The 16,839-nt window shown below is 41.7% G+C and overlaps 4 protein-coding genes across 9 annotated transcripts; 3 read left to right on the forward strand and 1 right to left on the reverse strand.

The window, feature by feature from the left end:
• Positions 1–200: 200 nt before the first annotated feature.
• On the forward strand, positions 201–3,005 carry unc-119 (unc-119 lipid binding chaperone). 3 transcript variants are annotated; one of them, XM_017173793.3, is made up of 5 exons: positions 201–616; positions 734–840; positions 1,030–1,691; positions 1,753–1,925; positions 2,820–3,005. In XM_017173793.3, exons 3-5 carry the CDS (start codon positions 1,156–1,158, stop codon positions 2,936–2,938), a joined length of 828 nt encoding a protein of 275 aa, XP_017029282.1. In that variant the 5' UTR covers positions 201–616; positions 734–840; positions 1,030–1,155; the 3' UTR covers positions 2,939–3,005. The 3 variants fall into 3 exon arrangements, with proteins under 3 accessions (XP_017029282.1, XP_017029284.1, XP_070144456.1); XM_017173795.3 differs by lacking the exon at positions 734–840; XM_070288355.1 differs by lacking the exon at positions 734–840 and having other exon boundaries at positions 201–422.
• A 1,225-nt stretch (positions 3,006–4,230) lies between these two features.
• LOC108079415 (sn-1-specific diacylglycerol lipase ABHD11) lies at positions 4,231–5,849 on the reverse strand. Its single transcript, XM_017173741.2, has 5 exons — positions 5,333–5,849; positions 5,099–5,272; positions 4,796–5,025; positions 4,500–4,637; positions 4,231–4,440 (listed from the first exon to the last, which is right to left on the reverse strand). Exons 1-5 carry the CDS (start codon positions 5,594–5,596, stop codon positions 4,311–4,313), a joined length of 936 nt encoding a protein of 311 aa, XP_017029230.1. The 5' UTR covers positions 5,597–5,849; the 3' UTR covers positions 4,231–4,310.
• A 379-nt stretch (positions 5,850–6,228) lies between these two features.
• LOC108079414 (zinc finger CCCH domain-containing protein 18) lies at positions 6,229–11,453 on the forward strand. Of its 3 annotated transcripts, none has more exons than XM_017173740.3 (6): positions 6,229–6,530; positions 7,647–8,488; positions 8,560–10,234; positions 10,313–10,465; positions 10,587–10,724; positions 10,791–11,453. In XM_017173740.3, the coding sequence occupies exons 2-6, from the start codon at positions 7,700–7,702 to the stop codon at positions 11,132–11,134; spliced, it is 3,099 nt and encodes a 1,032-aa protein (XP_017029229.1). In that variant the 5' UTR covers positions 6,229–6,530; positions 7,647–7,699; the 3' UTR covers positions 11,135–11,453. The 3 variants fall into 3 exon arrangements, with proteins under 3 accessions (XP_017029229.1, XP_070143991.1, XP_070143992.1); XM_070287890.1 differs by lacking the exon at positions 6,229–6,530 and adding an exon at positions 6,739–7,132; XM_070287891.1 differs by lacking the exon at positions 6,229–6,530 and adding an exon at positions 7,200–7,576.
• Positions 11,454–12,175: 722 nt separating this feature from the next.
• On the forward strand, positions 12,176–13,173 carry LOC108079362 (putative uncharacterized protein DDB_G0271982). 2 transcript variants are annotated; one of them, XM_017173671.3, is made up of 3 exons: positions 12,176–12,273; positions 12,338–12,501; positions 12,584–13,173. In XM_017173671.3, exon 3 carries the CDS (start codon positions 12,641–12,643, stop codon positions 13,064–13,066), a length of 426 nt encoding a protein of 141 aa, XP_017029160.1. In that variant the 5' UTR covers positions 12,176–12,273; positions 12,338–12,501; positions 12,584–12,640; the 3' UTR covers positions 13,067–13,173. The 2 variants fall into 2 exon arrangements, with proteins under 2 accessions (XP_017029160.1, XP_017029159.1); XM_017173670.3 differs by having other exon boundaries at positions 12,213–12,501.
• The last annotated feature ends 3,666 nt before the right edge of the window (positions 13,174–16,839 follow it).

Raw genomic sequence — 16,839 nt, forward strand, 5'->3', positions numbered from 1 at the left:
TCTTACCAAATTATTTTATTAGTTTTTAAAAATATTTTTCAGCCCGCCTGGCAAACAGTGTGACCCCCTTTAAAAGAAAAAGTAATTCGATCGCTCTCAACGCAAAAATGAGCATGAACCAGTTGTGTGTATGCGAGGCAATGAGAAACGAGTACGTGAGTATTTTCAGGGCTGGAATGCACTAATTATCGCCATGCAAGCCGAATTGATTTGAAGAGTAGTAGCAGCAGCAGCGCAGCGGCAGAGCATCAGCAGCAGCAGCAACAACAAAACGCACAAAAACAAAGCCAATACACGCACGCACACACACACAAAAAGGACGCCAAAGGAGAAAAACAAACACAAAGAGCAGGACAGGATAAGCGCTTTTTCCAGAAATTGGGTCGCGCCTTCGAGCTTGTTGCTGGATTTTTCCTCGATTTGTATTTATACAAACATATACATACATATTTGTTAGGTGTGTGTGTGTGTGTTGTTGTTGTTCTTCTTCTTCTTGGTCTTTGTCGTTTGTTTGTTGTAACTGTGGCTGTTGTTGTTGTTGTTGCTGGCAGAGGGAGCGAAGAGGAAGAGAGAATAGCGAATGTTATGGCAACACTTGCAGCCTGCGTGTGTGTGGGTAAGTGAGTTAGAGTAGTTCGTGTGTGCAGTTTTAACGTTCTTATTTCTATTACTTCTTTTTCGTTTTTGACTTTTGGCTGTGGTTTCTTCTCCGTTCTCCGTTTCCCTGTTAAAGACTGAGGATATTGACAAATAAGGAGGAAGCCTTATATATTTATGTGTATATAACTAACAAAATCCTGTTCCAATTGATGGCAACTCCCGGAGTGTGTGTATGTGTGGGTAAGTGTGCAGTTATTTTTCGATTTCCCTTTGTTGGACATTTATTTTCTTTATGTTTTGTGTGTTTTAGAAGCTTTTAAGTTAAGATAAATCAATTTTAAGTTCCAAAAACCGTAGAAATTTGTTGTAAATAATATTTGTTTTTGTGTGTATTTTTCATTGCCTACCTTTTGACGTCTTTCTTTGCAGAGTGAGCCATCGTTAGCCAGAGCACAGCCAGCCAGCCAGGAGCCTTAAATCTCCACCAGAAACTGTTCAGCAGCCGCAACAGGAACCCCCCAAAAACCCGGACTCCAACCATAAATCCTAGTCAAAATGAGTGTGGTGGGCAAGCAACTAAATCCTGTGCAGCAGTCATCCAGCGGAGCCGCCGCCAGCGCATCTTCTTCCTCCTCCTCCTCAGTCAGCGGCACGGCCACGAGCGGCAGCGGTGGCGAGGCTAATGGTGGCAGCAGCACAGGTCTGGCAGCAGCGGCGTCGTCCTCCGTCGGCGGAGAAGGATGCGCTGGTCCAGGTGACTCAAAGCGATCTTCGGAGCCGTCCAGCGTGACGCCCGAAGATGTACTGCACCTGACCAAGATCACCGACGACTATCTGTGCTCCGCCAATGCAAATGTGTTCGAGATTGACTTTACGCGCTTCAAGATCCGTGATCTGGAGAGCGGAGCGGTGCTCTTTGAGATCGCCAAGCCGCCGAGTGAACAGTTTCCAGACGGACTGTCCGTCGAGGAGACCATGCTGGCGGCGGCCGAGGAGCTAACGCTGGAGGACACTGCCGATCCGAATGCCGGGCGCTATGTGCGCTATCAGTTTACGCCGGCATTTCTCAACCTCAAAACAGTGGGAGCCACGTAAGGAATAGATAAAGCTTCATATGATACAAATGTAAACTTTCTTGTTATTGCTTTGCAGTGTGGAATTCACGGTGGGCAGCCAGCCAGTAAATAATTTTCGCATGATCGAGCGGCACTTCTTTCGCGATCGCCTGCTAAAAACCTTTGACTTCGAGTTCGGCTACTGCTTTCCGTATTCGAAGAATACGTGCGAGCACATCTACGAGTTTCCTAACCTTCCACCCGACCTAGGTGAGATCCGAAACCCAAAACGTGTTGTTTTTAACTAATATAATCGGAGAAATTCGGTTATTTGTTGGAAATATTGATATTTAATAGATGGCATAGATAATTTTACACAATTTAAAAATGGAATAGCAATGTTTTCAGTATTTTTGGGGATATAAATTCCTGTTTTTTTTTCGTATTTAAACGTTTAAAGTTATATTTTTCGATATTTAAAAATGATAACGATATTAGTTGTCGATATAAATTTCCTAGTTGTTTTCCCCTTGAACCATCAAGTGTGTATTACTTTTTCCACTGAATCTCTTATTGGTTAGCCGGATTATATCTTCTCTTATATAAATTAAGTGAAGATTTTTTCTTAAATTTAGAGGAAAATTACTTTAGCGCCTTGCGTAATGCTTTATCTCAGCTCAGTGGCCAAAAATTAGGACAAAGGGAGGGGGCTCTTAATGTAGGTCAAGGCGAGCTCTGCTTTTTGCTTTTAACTCTGCCTTGTTTTATGCAAATTAAAAATATTTTTTTACCTTCATTTTTACTAAGAGTATTTTTTATAATAAAATAATATAAATAATATTATAATTTAAAATGTTTTGAAGCAAATGTTAGCTTAAAAATCCACTATTACTGTCCTTTAATAGTTTATTTATATTTATTTATTCACAAAGACGAATTTAAATTCATATTTCAGGAAAAATTCTGAATTAACATTTTACTGAACTAGAAATCATGTTAAAAAAAACCTAAATTTAAATTTTATTTCTATAATTTTTATATATAATTTTTAATTTTTAATAATTTAATTTCAACAAATTTTTTAAAATTTAAATTAAATTTAATATTACAAAATTATTAAATTGTTAAATAAACTAATGTATTAACATATCTTTAACCTTACAGTGGCTGAGATGATATCGAGCCCCTTTGAGACACGCTCGGACAGCTTTTACTTTGTGGAAAACCGACTCGTCATGCACAACAAAGCCGATTACGCCTACGATGGAGGCATTATAGTCTAAACAAAAATCTAAAAAAAACGAGAATCTAAAGAAAGCTAATCCAAAACAAAAAGGATCTAAAAAAGAGTCTACAAAAGGAATCTAAAAGGATCTAAAAAAAGGAAGAACAGAGCAAAAACTACAACTAAGAAGGAGGATCGAAGAAACTAGAGCAAAACTAATAACTAAAAATTACTACAAAAGCTGTGAGACAAAATCCAAATGAATTGTCACACACACACCACAACCCACACACACTCCACACACACACATCGAATTTGAGGGAATTATCACAGCCATTTTAGCCTTAGCACGAGAGTTTTACCCACCATTCCTGTTTGATGTATTTTAGCAAGGATAAAGACAAACACACAGACACACACACACACACACACACACACACACACACTCATAATACAAAGAAAACACACTCACACCGAAGCACGCAAACTGTGTTTATTTGATAAATAATTTCCCCGATCTTTGAATATATTTAATTTTAAGTGCAATGTGATTTCGCCTGTTTTTTTCGGTATCTCTTATATGAATATGTATACATTTTTTATTTATTACTAATTGTAAGTAAACACACACACATCACACACTCGAAACCAAAGCAAAACGATCAAGCATCACTTGCTGTCAATTTTTTGTATGCAAAAGGAGAAGAAGGAGGAGGCTGCGGAAGGATAATTAAACGATACGATCTATCATCAGCTTCGCTCTCTCTCTCTCTCTTTGTTCAATATGGCATTTTTTCGTGTCCTGTGTATGTATATTTTTTAAACAAATAAAAGAGGGGGTCTCAAGGAAGGCAAGCAAAAAAAAAGGAAACCTTAAACCCTGAAAATCGAATGTATCTAACGAGAGATCACACGCCGAACAACAAGAATGATTAAATTAAATTACATTTTAAATGTACATACACCACAACTTGATGTTTTTTAATATGATAGGAGGGAGGAAAGAGGGTCTATATTATATGGTATATATATAATCCTTGAAAGGACTTGAAAACCTTGAAAATATTTAAAAGCAGCGATGTCCAAGTAGAAGCTCTTTGAGCTACAAGCCTTTTTTTCAGTGGGTTTCTGGCAAATATAGAGAATTTTAAAAAATTAATTACTTTATAATTTAATTAATTTTTAAAGCAAGCTTTAATTCTTAGTTTTATTTTATTAACTAAATTCTGTCTCCCTCTAATTGAAGTAGAAGATCGATTTCTACTTAAAAAACAAATAAATAAATTAATAAATTAATAATAATTACATGCATTTCCCCAAATCACAGAAATAAAATGTAACCTTTTCTCATAAATTTAGCTTAAAGCTCATTCTTATTGCCTCTTTTTTGTACAATTTTTAAACAAGTTTAATTGTCAAATCTATTTCTTCTATTTGAGGAACTCGGTGACTATGGAAATAAACTCCTGTGGCTGCTCAAAGTGTACCAGGTGGCCGGCGTCCAGCCAGTGGATATCAGCCTCAGGGAACATTTCCAAAATCTCTGGCCAGTGCTCTCGTCTAAAAGAAAGAAAACCTTTTAGTTTAGAAGCTTTAATAGTTATAAATAAGGATACAACCTCATGTAAGATGAATGGGAGCCACAGATGAAGGTGGTGGGTCCTGGGTACGGTGGTAGTTGGTCGATGTTAGTCCTATAATCCTCGAAGCGAGTAAGAAAGTCACGCAGCACCGAAGCATTGCAGGCCCAGGAAAAGCTGATATATTAAACAAAAAGAAATATTTTAAGCTTAACAATGAAAGGGAAAACCGATATATCAAATGTAAAAGGATGTTTTATCGCAAAAATATCAATTTGTATATCAAATTCCAAGTCGATATATCAATTTTCTATACCATTTGTACTCCCACTTACGCTCCAGTCTCTGGATCCTTGCGCAGATTCAGCATAATAAAGTCCACCGTCTCGTCCTCGGTGGCTTCCAGTAGCTTCTCCCGGGCTATCTTCCTACCCTCGGACATGGATAGGCTGGGCGAGAGATTCAAATTAACCATGGCATCAAAAATATGCTTCATCTCCTCGGTGCCGCGTGGCACTGATATGGGGGAGATGTCCACCACAATTAGACGCTCTACCAGTTCGGGCTAAAAGGATAGATAGTTGAGGTGGATTATTTACCTCCTTAATCGTGGAAGTCCTCTTCCGGCTGCTACTCACATATTTCCGGGCAAAGTACATCATGGCACGACCGCCCATGCTGTGACCCAGGCAGGCTGCCTTTGGTGCTTGGTGCTGCTCCAGAAATAGACGGATATCCTCGCTCATGACCCGCGATGTGTGAACAATCGAATGCGGACTCTCGCCATGATTCCTGGCATCCACGGTATATATCTGGAGTAGTGGGACGAAGTCTTTAAGAGACTACAGAATAACTGGAAATCAATCACTCACCTTTCTGGGCACCTTACGGACCAAGGCTCGGCTGATGCCGCGCCAGTTCTGCTTGGAGCCGAAGAGGCCGTGTAATGTTATCAGCGGCGGCTGCGTGGGCTGTCCCTCGCCCTGGTACACCTCGAAGCTCATCTCCACCGGCTCCGACGTGGAGTACGAGGAGGAGGGAGTGGGGAAGAAGCCATTCAGCAGGAGCAGCGCCTGCAGCGGGCTCTTACCCGTGCCGGCTGGTAGTAAACGTAACGATTTCGTAAGTCGCTGCATCTTTGGGCCAGTGTGTACACACACACGATCGACGGGCAGTGGCGGGCGGTTGGTGGGGATAGGGTTTATTTCCACGGTCCTTAGTTGCGTAATTTAGATGTTAATGCAAAATAAATGTTAATTTTGAATGGTTTGCCATAATTATTTGGGGAGAGATTAGATTTGTCAGAGGCGCAGGGAAAAATATGTAAAGGGGATTACATAGATTTTAAATGATATATCGAGTAATAGACAATTATCATTGCTATATCTCGTATTCCTGGGTAAATTAATAATACATTCCAATAATTTAACTTTTTTTAAAATAATTTTTCTATGTTTAGCTTGCGAATATGAAAATTCAACCCCCACTAGCTACACCACTGAAAAATGAGCTAGAAAGCGCTACTTTGCCAGCAGTCTGGCAACGCCGGCCAAACGTCAAAAAGCGAGAAACACCTGGACTGTATTTCTTTTACTACTTTATGGTATTATTTAATGGCAAAAACGGGTGAAATTAAATTTATGTTTTTAAATGATGTAAAAAAAGGAGAATTAAATTAATAAATAAATGTTTTAAGTTAACTATGAGCAACCTAAAAAAAAGGTGGTACCACTGAAATGGTATTTTGTGGTATTTATAGTTGGGCAGGAGAGTATTTTCTATCGTTATCGGTGCGCGGTCACGCTGGTTTTGGACAGCGAGGACTGAAAAAGAACGCATTTCTCGGCAGCTAAAACCAGGAATTGCAATTAGAAACAGGATCCAGGTAACGCGCTCCATCAGGACTAACCAGGAGTTGAAGGTTCTCCATCGGGCGCAGCGCCAGCAGAAAAGGGGGACAAGCACAGCATACAGCAACGACGACGACGGCGGCGGCCGAGAAGTAGCGGCGGCGGCGTTGGCTCTCCGTACTTCTCCCACTCTCTCTCACTCGCAGCCACTCAGCCATAGGTAAGCAGCAACAAAAAATGTGCATATTGCAAATTCAGACCAACAAATTGATATATTTTCAAGTATTCTATCTTTCCCCTCAAAAAAAAAACAAAAAACAAAAAAAAAGTAAAAATAAAAGAAAAGTATAAGAAAAATGAGTAAAAGTAAAAAAGTAAAAGTTAATGTACAAGTTGAAAGTAAGTGAAAAGTGGTTAAGTAAAAAAATCTGTCTGTCGGTCGCGAAAAGTGCGCAAAAGTCCGAAAATAATTAACTCTCTCCTGTGTGTGTGCCTCTGTGTATGTTCGAGTGTGTGTGTGCGTGCGTGCGTGTCCTACTTGTGTGTGTACAATTCAGAAGGGCGAGGGAGACAGACCGTCCCGCCGTTGTCAGAATGAGAATGTGAAGAGGAATGGCGCAAGTTATCCCGTATTTTCAACTGTAATTGTTGTTGTTCTTTCAGTAAATGCCTCCTGCGCTCGCTCTCTCTTCCTCTCCCTCTTTCTCGCTCTCGTTCGCGTCAAAAATTAAATTAAAAAAAAAAAAAAAACCGTAGCACACACACACACACGATATAATCAATAAAATTAAAAATAAATAAATGCTAATAAACGCAATGAAGGTAAGAACCCCACAAAAAGCCAACAAACAGCAACAAATTTTTTAATAAAATAAAAACTTTATTCTCGACTCCTGCCCCCTCTCATTCCCACAAAGAAAAAAGTAAAAAAAAAGATAATTTAAAGAGACGTTATCGATAGCAATGCCCATCGCGTTATCGTCGCAATCACACAGTTATCGACATTTGTTGGGGGGTGACACTGACCTTTTGCTGCGCCTTGTCTTATTGTCCGCATTTCGAATTTCGATTAATAACATTTCACAAGATTAAAAAGAAGATTACGATTTTTAGATCTGTAATTTTAAGGTTTTTCTATTTGTCCGCTTGAATGTGAAGAAACCAGGAAAAATCTCTTCTCCTCCTCCCCTCAACAAATGTTCAACTCGCTGCTCCAATCCAGTTCCGCTCTCGGTTCCCGAAGAATTGTGTGTCGCGTCCAAGGAGGTTGTTTCTTGTTCTCCCCCTTATGCCTGCCCTGAAGTCTAATCTTTTTCCCCTTAACCATCTCCTGCAGGAAGGCGTGGAACGTCCGAGTTGCCCGCAACAACGGCGTAAGGCGGCGAACCCATGGTCCTCGACATGGAGTCGGACGATTCTCGTGCCAGCTCTCCGTCCAACTCGTCGGAGTCTCGTTCCAATTCGCCCGTTAATTCCAATAAAGATCCTACCGAGCAGAAGGAACAGACCTCAGAATCGGCTGGCGAACCAGTACTGGATCGTTCTGTTCGAGCCGCCTCCACCAGCAGCTCCTCCTCCAACTCTAGCTCCAGTTCCAGTCGCAGTGATCTCTCCACTAAGCAAAAGAAGAGCTCCAGCAGCAGCAGCGGCAGTGGCAGCAGTTCCTCCAGCGGTTCGTCTAGTGAAGATGAGCCGGAACAGGAGCGGCAGCAGCAGCAGCTGCCGGAACAAGTGCCACAGCAGGAGCAGGCTGAGCCGGATCCGGAGCCAGAGGCAGAGCCCGAGATCGAGCCCGAACCGGAGCGAGATTCAGAGACGACAACGGAACCCATAACAGCTTCGTTGACCTCTAAAACCGAGCAACCTGGCTCACCGCCCAGCGCCAAATCGTTCCACTCCTCCGCACGCAGTCGGAGCAATAGTCCACGGCTGTACAACCAAGCGGCCGTGGATCTCAACATCAGTCATGAGGATCTGAGTGATGTAAGCGATATTGAGGCTGAGGAGAAGCCGAAGAACTCACGCCGCCAGGCAGAGGAGGAGGAGGAGGCTGACGAGGAGGAGGATGGCGCCCTGTCAGATGACTCACTCTCGGCCATGGACGAGGACGAGGATGAGGTAAAACAGGTCAAGCAGAACGGGGGCCAGAAGCCAGCCAAGGCCAGCAAGGATGCCAAGGTAGATTCCCGATCTTTACGTAGCCAAACCGAATCTCTCTTCATCCTTGTTTTGTTTTCCATTTCTTCCAGCTTGATGGACGCACACCTGCCTCTGGCCTTGAGGAGGATCTGGTCAAGACCCATGACGATGATGCTTTGGACTTTGAAGCGGAGGAGGGCGAGTGCCCAGAGCAGATCAAAGCCAGCGAAACAAAACAGGCCAAGACGTCGTCGGCGTCACCAATGGATGAGGGCGGAGCCGGGAACGATGACAAGGATTGCGTTGGCGGCGACAAAAACATCGACACCGACGACGACGACGATGATGGTGAGGTGGATGCCGACGATGATGAGGAAGCCAAAGGCAAGGCCAAAAGCAAGGCCAAGGATGGCATTGCCAGCAATGGAAGTCTCGAGGATGGCGAGGATGAAGCCCAAGATAAGGCCTTGTCAGCCACATCATCAGCCGCAGCAAAAAAGAAAAAGGACGAGGAGGAGCTGGAGGAGGGCGAGGTGTCTGACGAGGATGAAAAGCGTCCCGAGGAAACGGAACCCAAGCCCGTGTGTCGTTTCTATACGCGGGGTCAGTGCACCTGGGGGATGAGCTGTCGCTTCCTGCATCCTGGTGTCACCGACAAGGGTAACTATACGATGTTTGAGAGCCTCGTCCGTTCCGTGCCCATGCAGGGCGGTGGAGCCTCCTCCTCCTCGGCAGCTGCTGCTGCTGGCTCCTCTAGCTCTGCATCCCGGGCCAGCGCCTCTGCCTACAGTTCTCATGCTGCTGCAGCCGCCGATTATCATGACTATAGGACTGAACGGCCAGCGCTGCTCCATCGGCCGGCGCTACTCCATTCGCCGAGCGTGTATAGCGCTCACGATGCCCGGTCTGCCTTGGTGCCGGAGGGGGGACCCGTGGTGGAGAATGCCTGGGAACGGGGCCTCCGCACCGCCAAAGAGATGATGCGGAAGGCCAATAAACGCAAGGAGCAGGACATGGACTTTGAGGACAAGAAAATGAACCTCACACTCTCACCGGACGAACTGGAGAAGGATCCGTATTACCTCAAGGAGCGAAGCACCAGCATGGCCCGTTCCACACCGCCGCCACTACAATCATCGTCCCGCGATCCAGCCCTACTGCATCCGCTCAGCATGCCGCTGTCCATGCATCCGCATGCCGTTCCCCATCCCCATGCCCATGCTCATCCCAATCCGCGTGCCCTTATGCCGCTGCAGTACTCTGTGTATGGACCGCCGGGTGATCGCTACGGTCGGAGCCAGTATATGGCGCCGCATCATTACGAGGATGTTGATGCTTACGGGCGTATGGCGCGGTATCGTGAATTGCCGCCACATCGGATGCCGCACTACGAGGATGATCGCAGGCTAAGGCCTGCGCGTGAGGTGATTGTCCAGCGTGTGGAGGCAGCCGGTGGCCACGGGATCCGTGGCGATGAGTGGAGCGATCCCTGGATGCGTTCCAAGTCCATGGGACGTGGCTCGTATGAGCGTGAGGAGCGGCGGCGTCGGGATCGTCGCAGCTACAGCAGCAACTCGTCCTACTCGACGTCGAATAGCTCGCAGAGTGACTCCAGCTCGGACTCGTCGCGCTCGAGCAGTCCGCCGCCGGATCACAAGCGGCGCTATGGCAGCAGTTCGCACAAGCTGGCCGCCGCCGCCTCCTCGGCCTCCTCGGCGCGTCGTCTAGGCGGTCGGACGGCGCGCTCGCCCAGCCAGATACCGCGACGTCCTAGGCACTCGTCCAGTGAGTTTGTAATTATTTTTCTAATTTTTTTGATGTATAATAACGTTATCCCGCTTTACTTTTTTTTTTTTTTTGCAGAGGGCAGCCTCTCGCCTTCGTACAAGCGTCCGGCCATGGACAAGCGATCCGGTGGACATAGTCCCGCCTCCAAGCGCAAGAAGCTCACCTCGCCGGCGGCCAAGAAGTTTGACAAGCTGAGACGTCGACACAGCTCCAGCTCATCCGACTCAGGTAAGGAGTAGAATTAGTAGTCGGTTTTTAAAGTCGAGTTGATCTATAACATCCTTCTGTCTGTGTGTTTGTTTTTAAGAAAATTATTAAAATAAAAATAAATGTTAAAATTCCTTTGCAGATTCATCAACCACCTCGTACTCGGAATCGGAATCGGGATCCTCGTCGTCGGGCAGCTCGTCGGGATCGCGGGAGACACCCCAGAAGCGTGTGAGGGCCACCGACAAGGCGCTCAACGAGCGCAAACTAATCAAGAAGCGTAAGTGTGGATTTTTCAAAGATTTTTTTACACTAATTCAATCCTCCTATAACCTCCCATCCACAGCCGTAGAACAAGTAACCAAGAAGCGTTCGCCCATTTCCATTGAGATTAAGAAGGCATCGAACATGGTGGGAGTGTCGGCGCTGGCCTCGCCCAATAACTCAGCCGATTCTGACAATGAGAATGACCAGCAGCGGCAGCACACCGGAAAGGACAAGGAGAAGGAGCCACAGGTTAAGGACAAGGACAAGGAGGAGAATGATAAAGACAAGGAGACAACAAAGGATAAGGTGAGGGAGCTGGGCCAAAACATGGACGTTGGCAAGAAGTCACGCCGGGAGGAGCTGCTGAAGCAATTGCGCGCCGTCGAGGATGCCATTGCCAAGAAGCGCTCAAGGCTGACCTAAGGCCCATCATTGTCTACGTCTCCTACTTCCTCCAAAAGAGCTCCCCTCCTTTACCCAAGGTCCCTCCAAATCATCCCATCTTTCGGCATCAATCAATACTTAGTGGTTAACGCAACATTCGCATCGGATTCGATATATGAAAGCCTCGTTCGCAGCGTTGGCAATTTATCAATTCAATGTATTTTAGGCTTAAAGATAAAAAAAAATGTCCTAACTTTTTTTTTATTTCCTCCGTTTGACACCCCCACCACAAGTGATGGAGCATTAACAATTAAAATTATGTTTATAATAGATCATAAATAAAGGATGATAAAAAACATTTACAATTGTTGTGCTTTATTGCAATTCTATGGAAAATTAAGGGTAAATATTAATGAAAGCTAAATACTATTTGTTGGAAAAATAAATATTTTAAATTATTTATTTTTTTAATACAGACAAATATAATATAAAAAAATAATAATAAATATAATATGAAAAAAAACCAGATATAATTGTTATTTTATTATTTATTTAAATAAATAAATAAATAATAAAATAACAATTATATTATATTATATATATATATATATATATATATTTATTTTACTGTTTTAGTGTATAAAGTTTATGCCTAATAGTAAACGAAAAAATTTTAAAATATACACACAGGTGTATATATAAAAACACACATGTTTGTTTATGTACTTTCCATTTTCTCACTCCAACTATCTGGCAACGCCAAATGTACAGTACTTAAAGACATGTTGGCACATGTTGCGCATGCGCATTGTTAGGTCTTATTTTCCATTTATTTATTTCCATATATATTTTTTTTTTGGTTATTTATTTATTTAAATATTAAATATCTGGCATTGTAAAAACCATACCCTTACTTTTGATCGGATCACGTCGGGTGAACAAAAGCCAGGAAAGGTGTCTTCAAATATTTTCTACATATTATTATATATTTATTTTCTATATTTTTATATATAAGAATATTCTTAAGTGTAAGGTGCTTATCGATTTCATTTATCGATAGACAGAATCGGCGAAAAGCTACATTGGATTCTATCAATTTCACATCGTTTTTTTTTGTGTCAACTCTAATAGCAGTTTCTCCAAGTCATTGCTATAATTACAACTGAAGTGTTTACAAAGTTTGGTTTCTCTTTTTCGTTTAGTGAATAAATTAGTTAATTTGTTAAAAAAAATCCATTGCAGTTTGAAGAAGCAGCAGCTAGAAGAAGTGACCAAGAAGTGTTCGCTTGAATTCGATTTTTTTGCACTTTCATCAATCGCCTTGCTACTTGGAGCTGGAATCAGGATCCTCGTGGTTGGAAAGCTCGTCGGGATCAAGAAATACACCCCAGAAGCGTGTGAGAAGCGTAGGTGTTGGTTTTCGGAAGATTTTCTTACACTTATTACAACCACTCCACACTACACACACGTGCACTTACTTCCAAGTAGAACTAGAAACCAAGAAGAACCAAGAAGCTTTTGTCTTTATCCACTAAAATTAAGAAGATGTGCAACATAATGGGAATGCCGACACACGCCTCTCCCCAGAAGTCAGTTGATTCTGACAATGAGAATGAGCCGCAGCCTCGGCAGGTGGAGCACGAAGAAGGCAAGGAGGAGACTAAGTTAAAGGAGCAGTTGGAGCACGAAGAGGACATGAAGGAGCCTCAGTTGAAGGACAAGAATAGGGAGAAGGAAGTGGAGACGGATAAGGAGGTGGCTAATTACAAGGAGAAGAATCTGGAAGGGAACAAGAAGGAGAAGAAAGACAAGGACATGAACGAAGAGAAGGAAAAGAATGATCAACCCAAGAAGGCCTCAAATGGGGAGGCAATGGCCGGCGAGGAGCGTAGGAAACGCCACAAGGAGCTGCTTAAGCAACTGTACTCGATCGAGGATGCCATTGAGAAGAAGCGCTCTAAAAAGAATTAAGGTCATCATCTAAATACTTAAATATTTAAAATATTTTAATATTTAAAACTAAACTTCACTTCATTTGAATGGCTTACTTATAATAAAACTTATACTAGATACACAGGTATATCTAGAGGTATTTTAGTAAAAGAATATTAATAATGTTAGATCAAGAGACAAGAAAGGAAGCTGTTTTTGGGAAGTCAAAGTTTGTATATCCTTAAAGTTTGCATTTGGATCAGGGGACCAAATCTGGAATCTAACATAACTAAGCCAAAAATGCATTTATTTCAAATCGGAAAAAGTTCAATGTTTTTATTAGATTAACAAATCTGCATACTGATTTTAATATTTAAAAAAAATTAAATTTTTTTCAATTTTTGAAAAATTGAAACATTTTTTTTAATATAAATATATATATAAATATAAATATAATAAATATTAAACAATTTTTTTTCTTCCAAACAAGACTAGAAATACTTGGCTGTTGATGCTGATCAAAAATATATATTATTTATGGAGTCGGAAATGACTCCTTCGAGGCGTTTGAAGCTTCTGATTGGGGTATTAAAATTTAAATATTTTTATTTTTAATTTAACGCAATAAAAATCATCACAAAAAAGCTCGAATAAAGCATTTGCATTAAGTTTAATTTGTTGTTAATTTGGTAAATTAGCTTCCTTTGCATAAATTTTCATTTAAAATGCTTTTAAATATTTTTCAATATTTAAATTTAAATAAATAAATTAATTAAAGAACGAGAAAACTCTTTAACAAATCCCCGTTTTTTTTCTAGCCTTCTTTTTGTGCTGAAAAATAGAAGAAATATTTAAATTATGCGAATTTTTGCTGCCCATTTTCATTTCCTGCTCAGCTGCCGAGCGCCGCTTTTCCCAGAGATTGGACAATTTTCCCCCGGTCCGCGAGTGTGTGCGTGTAATGCGAGCCAATTCCGCGCAGTGTTTTGTGCGTGTGTGCCTGGGTGTACGGGTGTGTGTCTCGTGGAAAACCTATTTAGATGACGAATCACAGAAATTTGGCCTCATCAATGTCTGACGCTGCGTGTGTGTGGCCGTGGCCGTGGCCTCTCCCCCTCAGAGTGTATTACATTTCTGGGTTTCATTTTTTATACATGCACATATATATTATGGTTTATTCTGTGTTTTTTTTTATACATATATATATATATATATTATTTTTTTTTTGCAATCCCTCGTTGCCGTCATCGTGTCGCATTTTTGGCAATCACAGGCCCAGGCCGCAGAAGCTGTCAGGAGACATTGTCATCATCCAGGCGACCAAGTCAAGAGCCGTGCCCACACCATCCACCAGCCAGGAGGGGTGTATGTGTGTGGGGTGGCCTTGGGCAGGGGGGCAATCCACCCACCTGGTCACGTCCTCCATGTGCGTGAAACGACAATACATGTGTCCGTAATCGACTGAGTTCCTTGCTCTACGCTACACTTGACAAAATGTTGATTTAAATTGGATTTTAGATTTGATGAGATTTTAAGAAGGATAAATAAAATATTAAAATTTATTTTTGACTTTAATTAATAATTTATGGAATTAATATAAACAAAAATAAAACAAATAAATAAATAATTATTGGATATTTTCGATATATTTTGATAATATTAATAATTAATAATTTATTTGAAATTTTTTAAAATAATATTTTTTACGATATATTCAATATGATATAAAGCAATGTATTTGTTTTTCAGTAATATATTATTTAAATTAAAAAAAAAGCATTTTATATATTATAAATGTCATTTATCGAAATTTATGATATTTATCGATATATTATCGAAAATGATAACAATTTATGGGAAATATAGCTTCTTTATAAATTTATTCCTGTTTTTGTTTGCTACAAATATTAATTTTTTTTTCTTATATTTTTTTTGAGTGCCTGCCTCCCATTTTGTCCGCTCTTTTGAGCCTAGATTGGCGCTGCTTAGGAAATAGTGTAATAAAGGCCAGCTGAAGCCCACACGCTGAAACCTCAGATTGGGATTTGAGCTAAATTTGCGAATTCTGGCAACCCCTTCTCCATGCACCCTCACCCCTCGCCTGGGATTAGCGAATTCCACTGCCATTTTTTTGTATTTTTTTTTGGACACCTCAACCACCCACACACACACACATACTCTTAACACACAGAAAGGCGGCGGAAAAAAAAACAATCACGAACAGATTTATCGCATTCATATTCAGCCTGATGCGATATGTGACCAGGAGTGAAGGAGGGGGCTCCGGGGTGCAAAAAATGAGACCAACCCCGCCCCTGACCATCCATCCCTCCTCCTCCTCTCGTTCGCTTCAGTGGGCGAAGACCGCAAAATGGGATTACATTACTCAAAGAAATTTATTTTGACAGAACTAATATTTTGTCCCAGAGATCAGCCCAGGTCCGTGGTCCGTGGTCCTGGTCTTGGTCTTGAGCCTGCTCTTCTGGACTCTGATTGCCTGCTTATCCGTGGGGTGGGGTGGGGGGTGTCGTTGGGGTTGCGGTCCTTGGGGTTGGTGTTGAGTCTTGTGGTTGAGCTTGGGGGCCGGTGCGTATGTGGGGGCCTTAACCGATTTTAAACCACAAATATTTCAAAAATTTATAGCATTTTTTAGTTTCCTAGAATTTCCTAAGTTTTTATTGGTAGTTCTGTGCTGATCTTGTTAAATGGTTAATGAAAGAGGATCTGTTAATGGATTTCGCACAAAAGTTTCTGGAAATAATAGATTTTTTTTTTGGATTTTATGCATTTTTGCTAAGATTAAAAATCTAAAAAAATCGCATTTAATTCTTAATTATCGATATTATTGAGGAAAGATTTCCACAATTTTTATTTAAATATATACTCTATCTTTATCAGTTTATAATGGGTCAAAATATCCTATAAAATATGTTTTTATCGATCGCAAATATGTACTTATGTATCGCAACGTTAAAATATCGATTTATATATCGGTCTTGAATATTACTAAGTCTTGGTTTTTCATGGTAGCTACTGTTATTTTTTAAAGGATTTTTATAATTTATATTCGAGGTTTTTAATATAAAATGTATTGTTCAAAATCTAAATAGGATTTTAAAAGCAAAACTAAACAAATAAAAAATTAAATAAATTAGAAAGAATTCGAATAAAAAATAATTCAAATAAATCAAATTAAAGTTTTTGGGCTTTTTGGGGGATTTCCCTTGTCCAAAAGGACATTTTCCGAGCCCTGAAACGTCCGCAAAGAGTGGCCAAGAGGAGGCGTGGCCAGTTCTTTCAGGAGGTCCTTGCTGGGTTGCCCACTCCCCCTCGCCCCCTTTCCCATTCCCTCCGAAGCATACACATAGGACATGTGTACATATGCCTGTACATATGTGAACGGGGGGACCGACACACTCACACATATTCGACCATGTCCTTTGGCGTTGTCCCTTGTCCGTTTGTTGCCATAGCCGTTTCCTTTTTTACCCAGCTTTTCTCCCCATTTCCATTGCGACTGCGTGTGTGTGTGTGTGTGAGGCAAAAGTTTTCTTTGATGCAATATGTACAAACGACCCGACCAGCTAACGGCCACCAGAAAGGACTGCTGCTGTCCTGTGAGCAGGATCTGCCCCTTCTCGTGGTCCTGCCTTGGCGGTCCTGCTGCTATTTGCGACTCAACTCGACCCTCACGTACGAACTTTGGCCATAACAACAACTGTGGCCATTACGAAGCCAGCGCATGTGATACGAGCCCGCCTGGGAGAGTGTGTGTGTGCACTGTAGAAAAAAAATTGGGCTAAGATTAAGAA

The sequence above is a fragment of the Drosophila kikkawai genome, chromosome X (assembly GCF_030179895.1).
Source record: "Drosophila kikkawai strain 14028-0561.14 chromosome X, DkikHiC1v2, whole genome shotgun sequence".
Lineage (NCBI taxonomy): Eukaryota > Metazoa > Arthropoda > Insecta > Diptera > Drosophilidae > Drosophila > Drosophila kikkawai.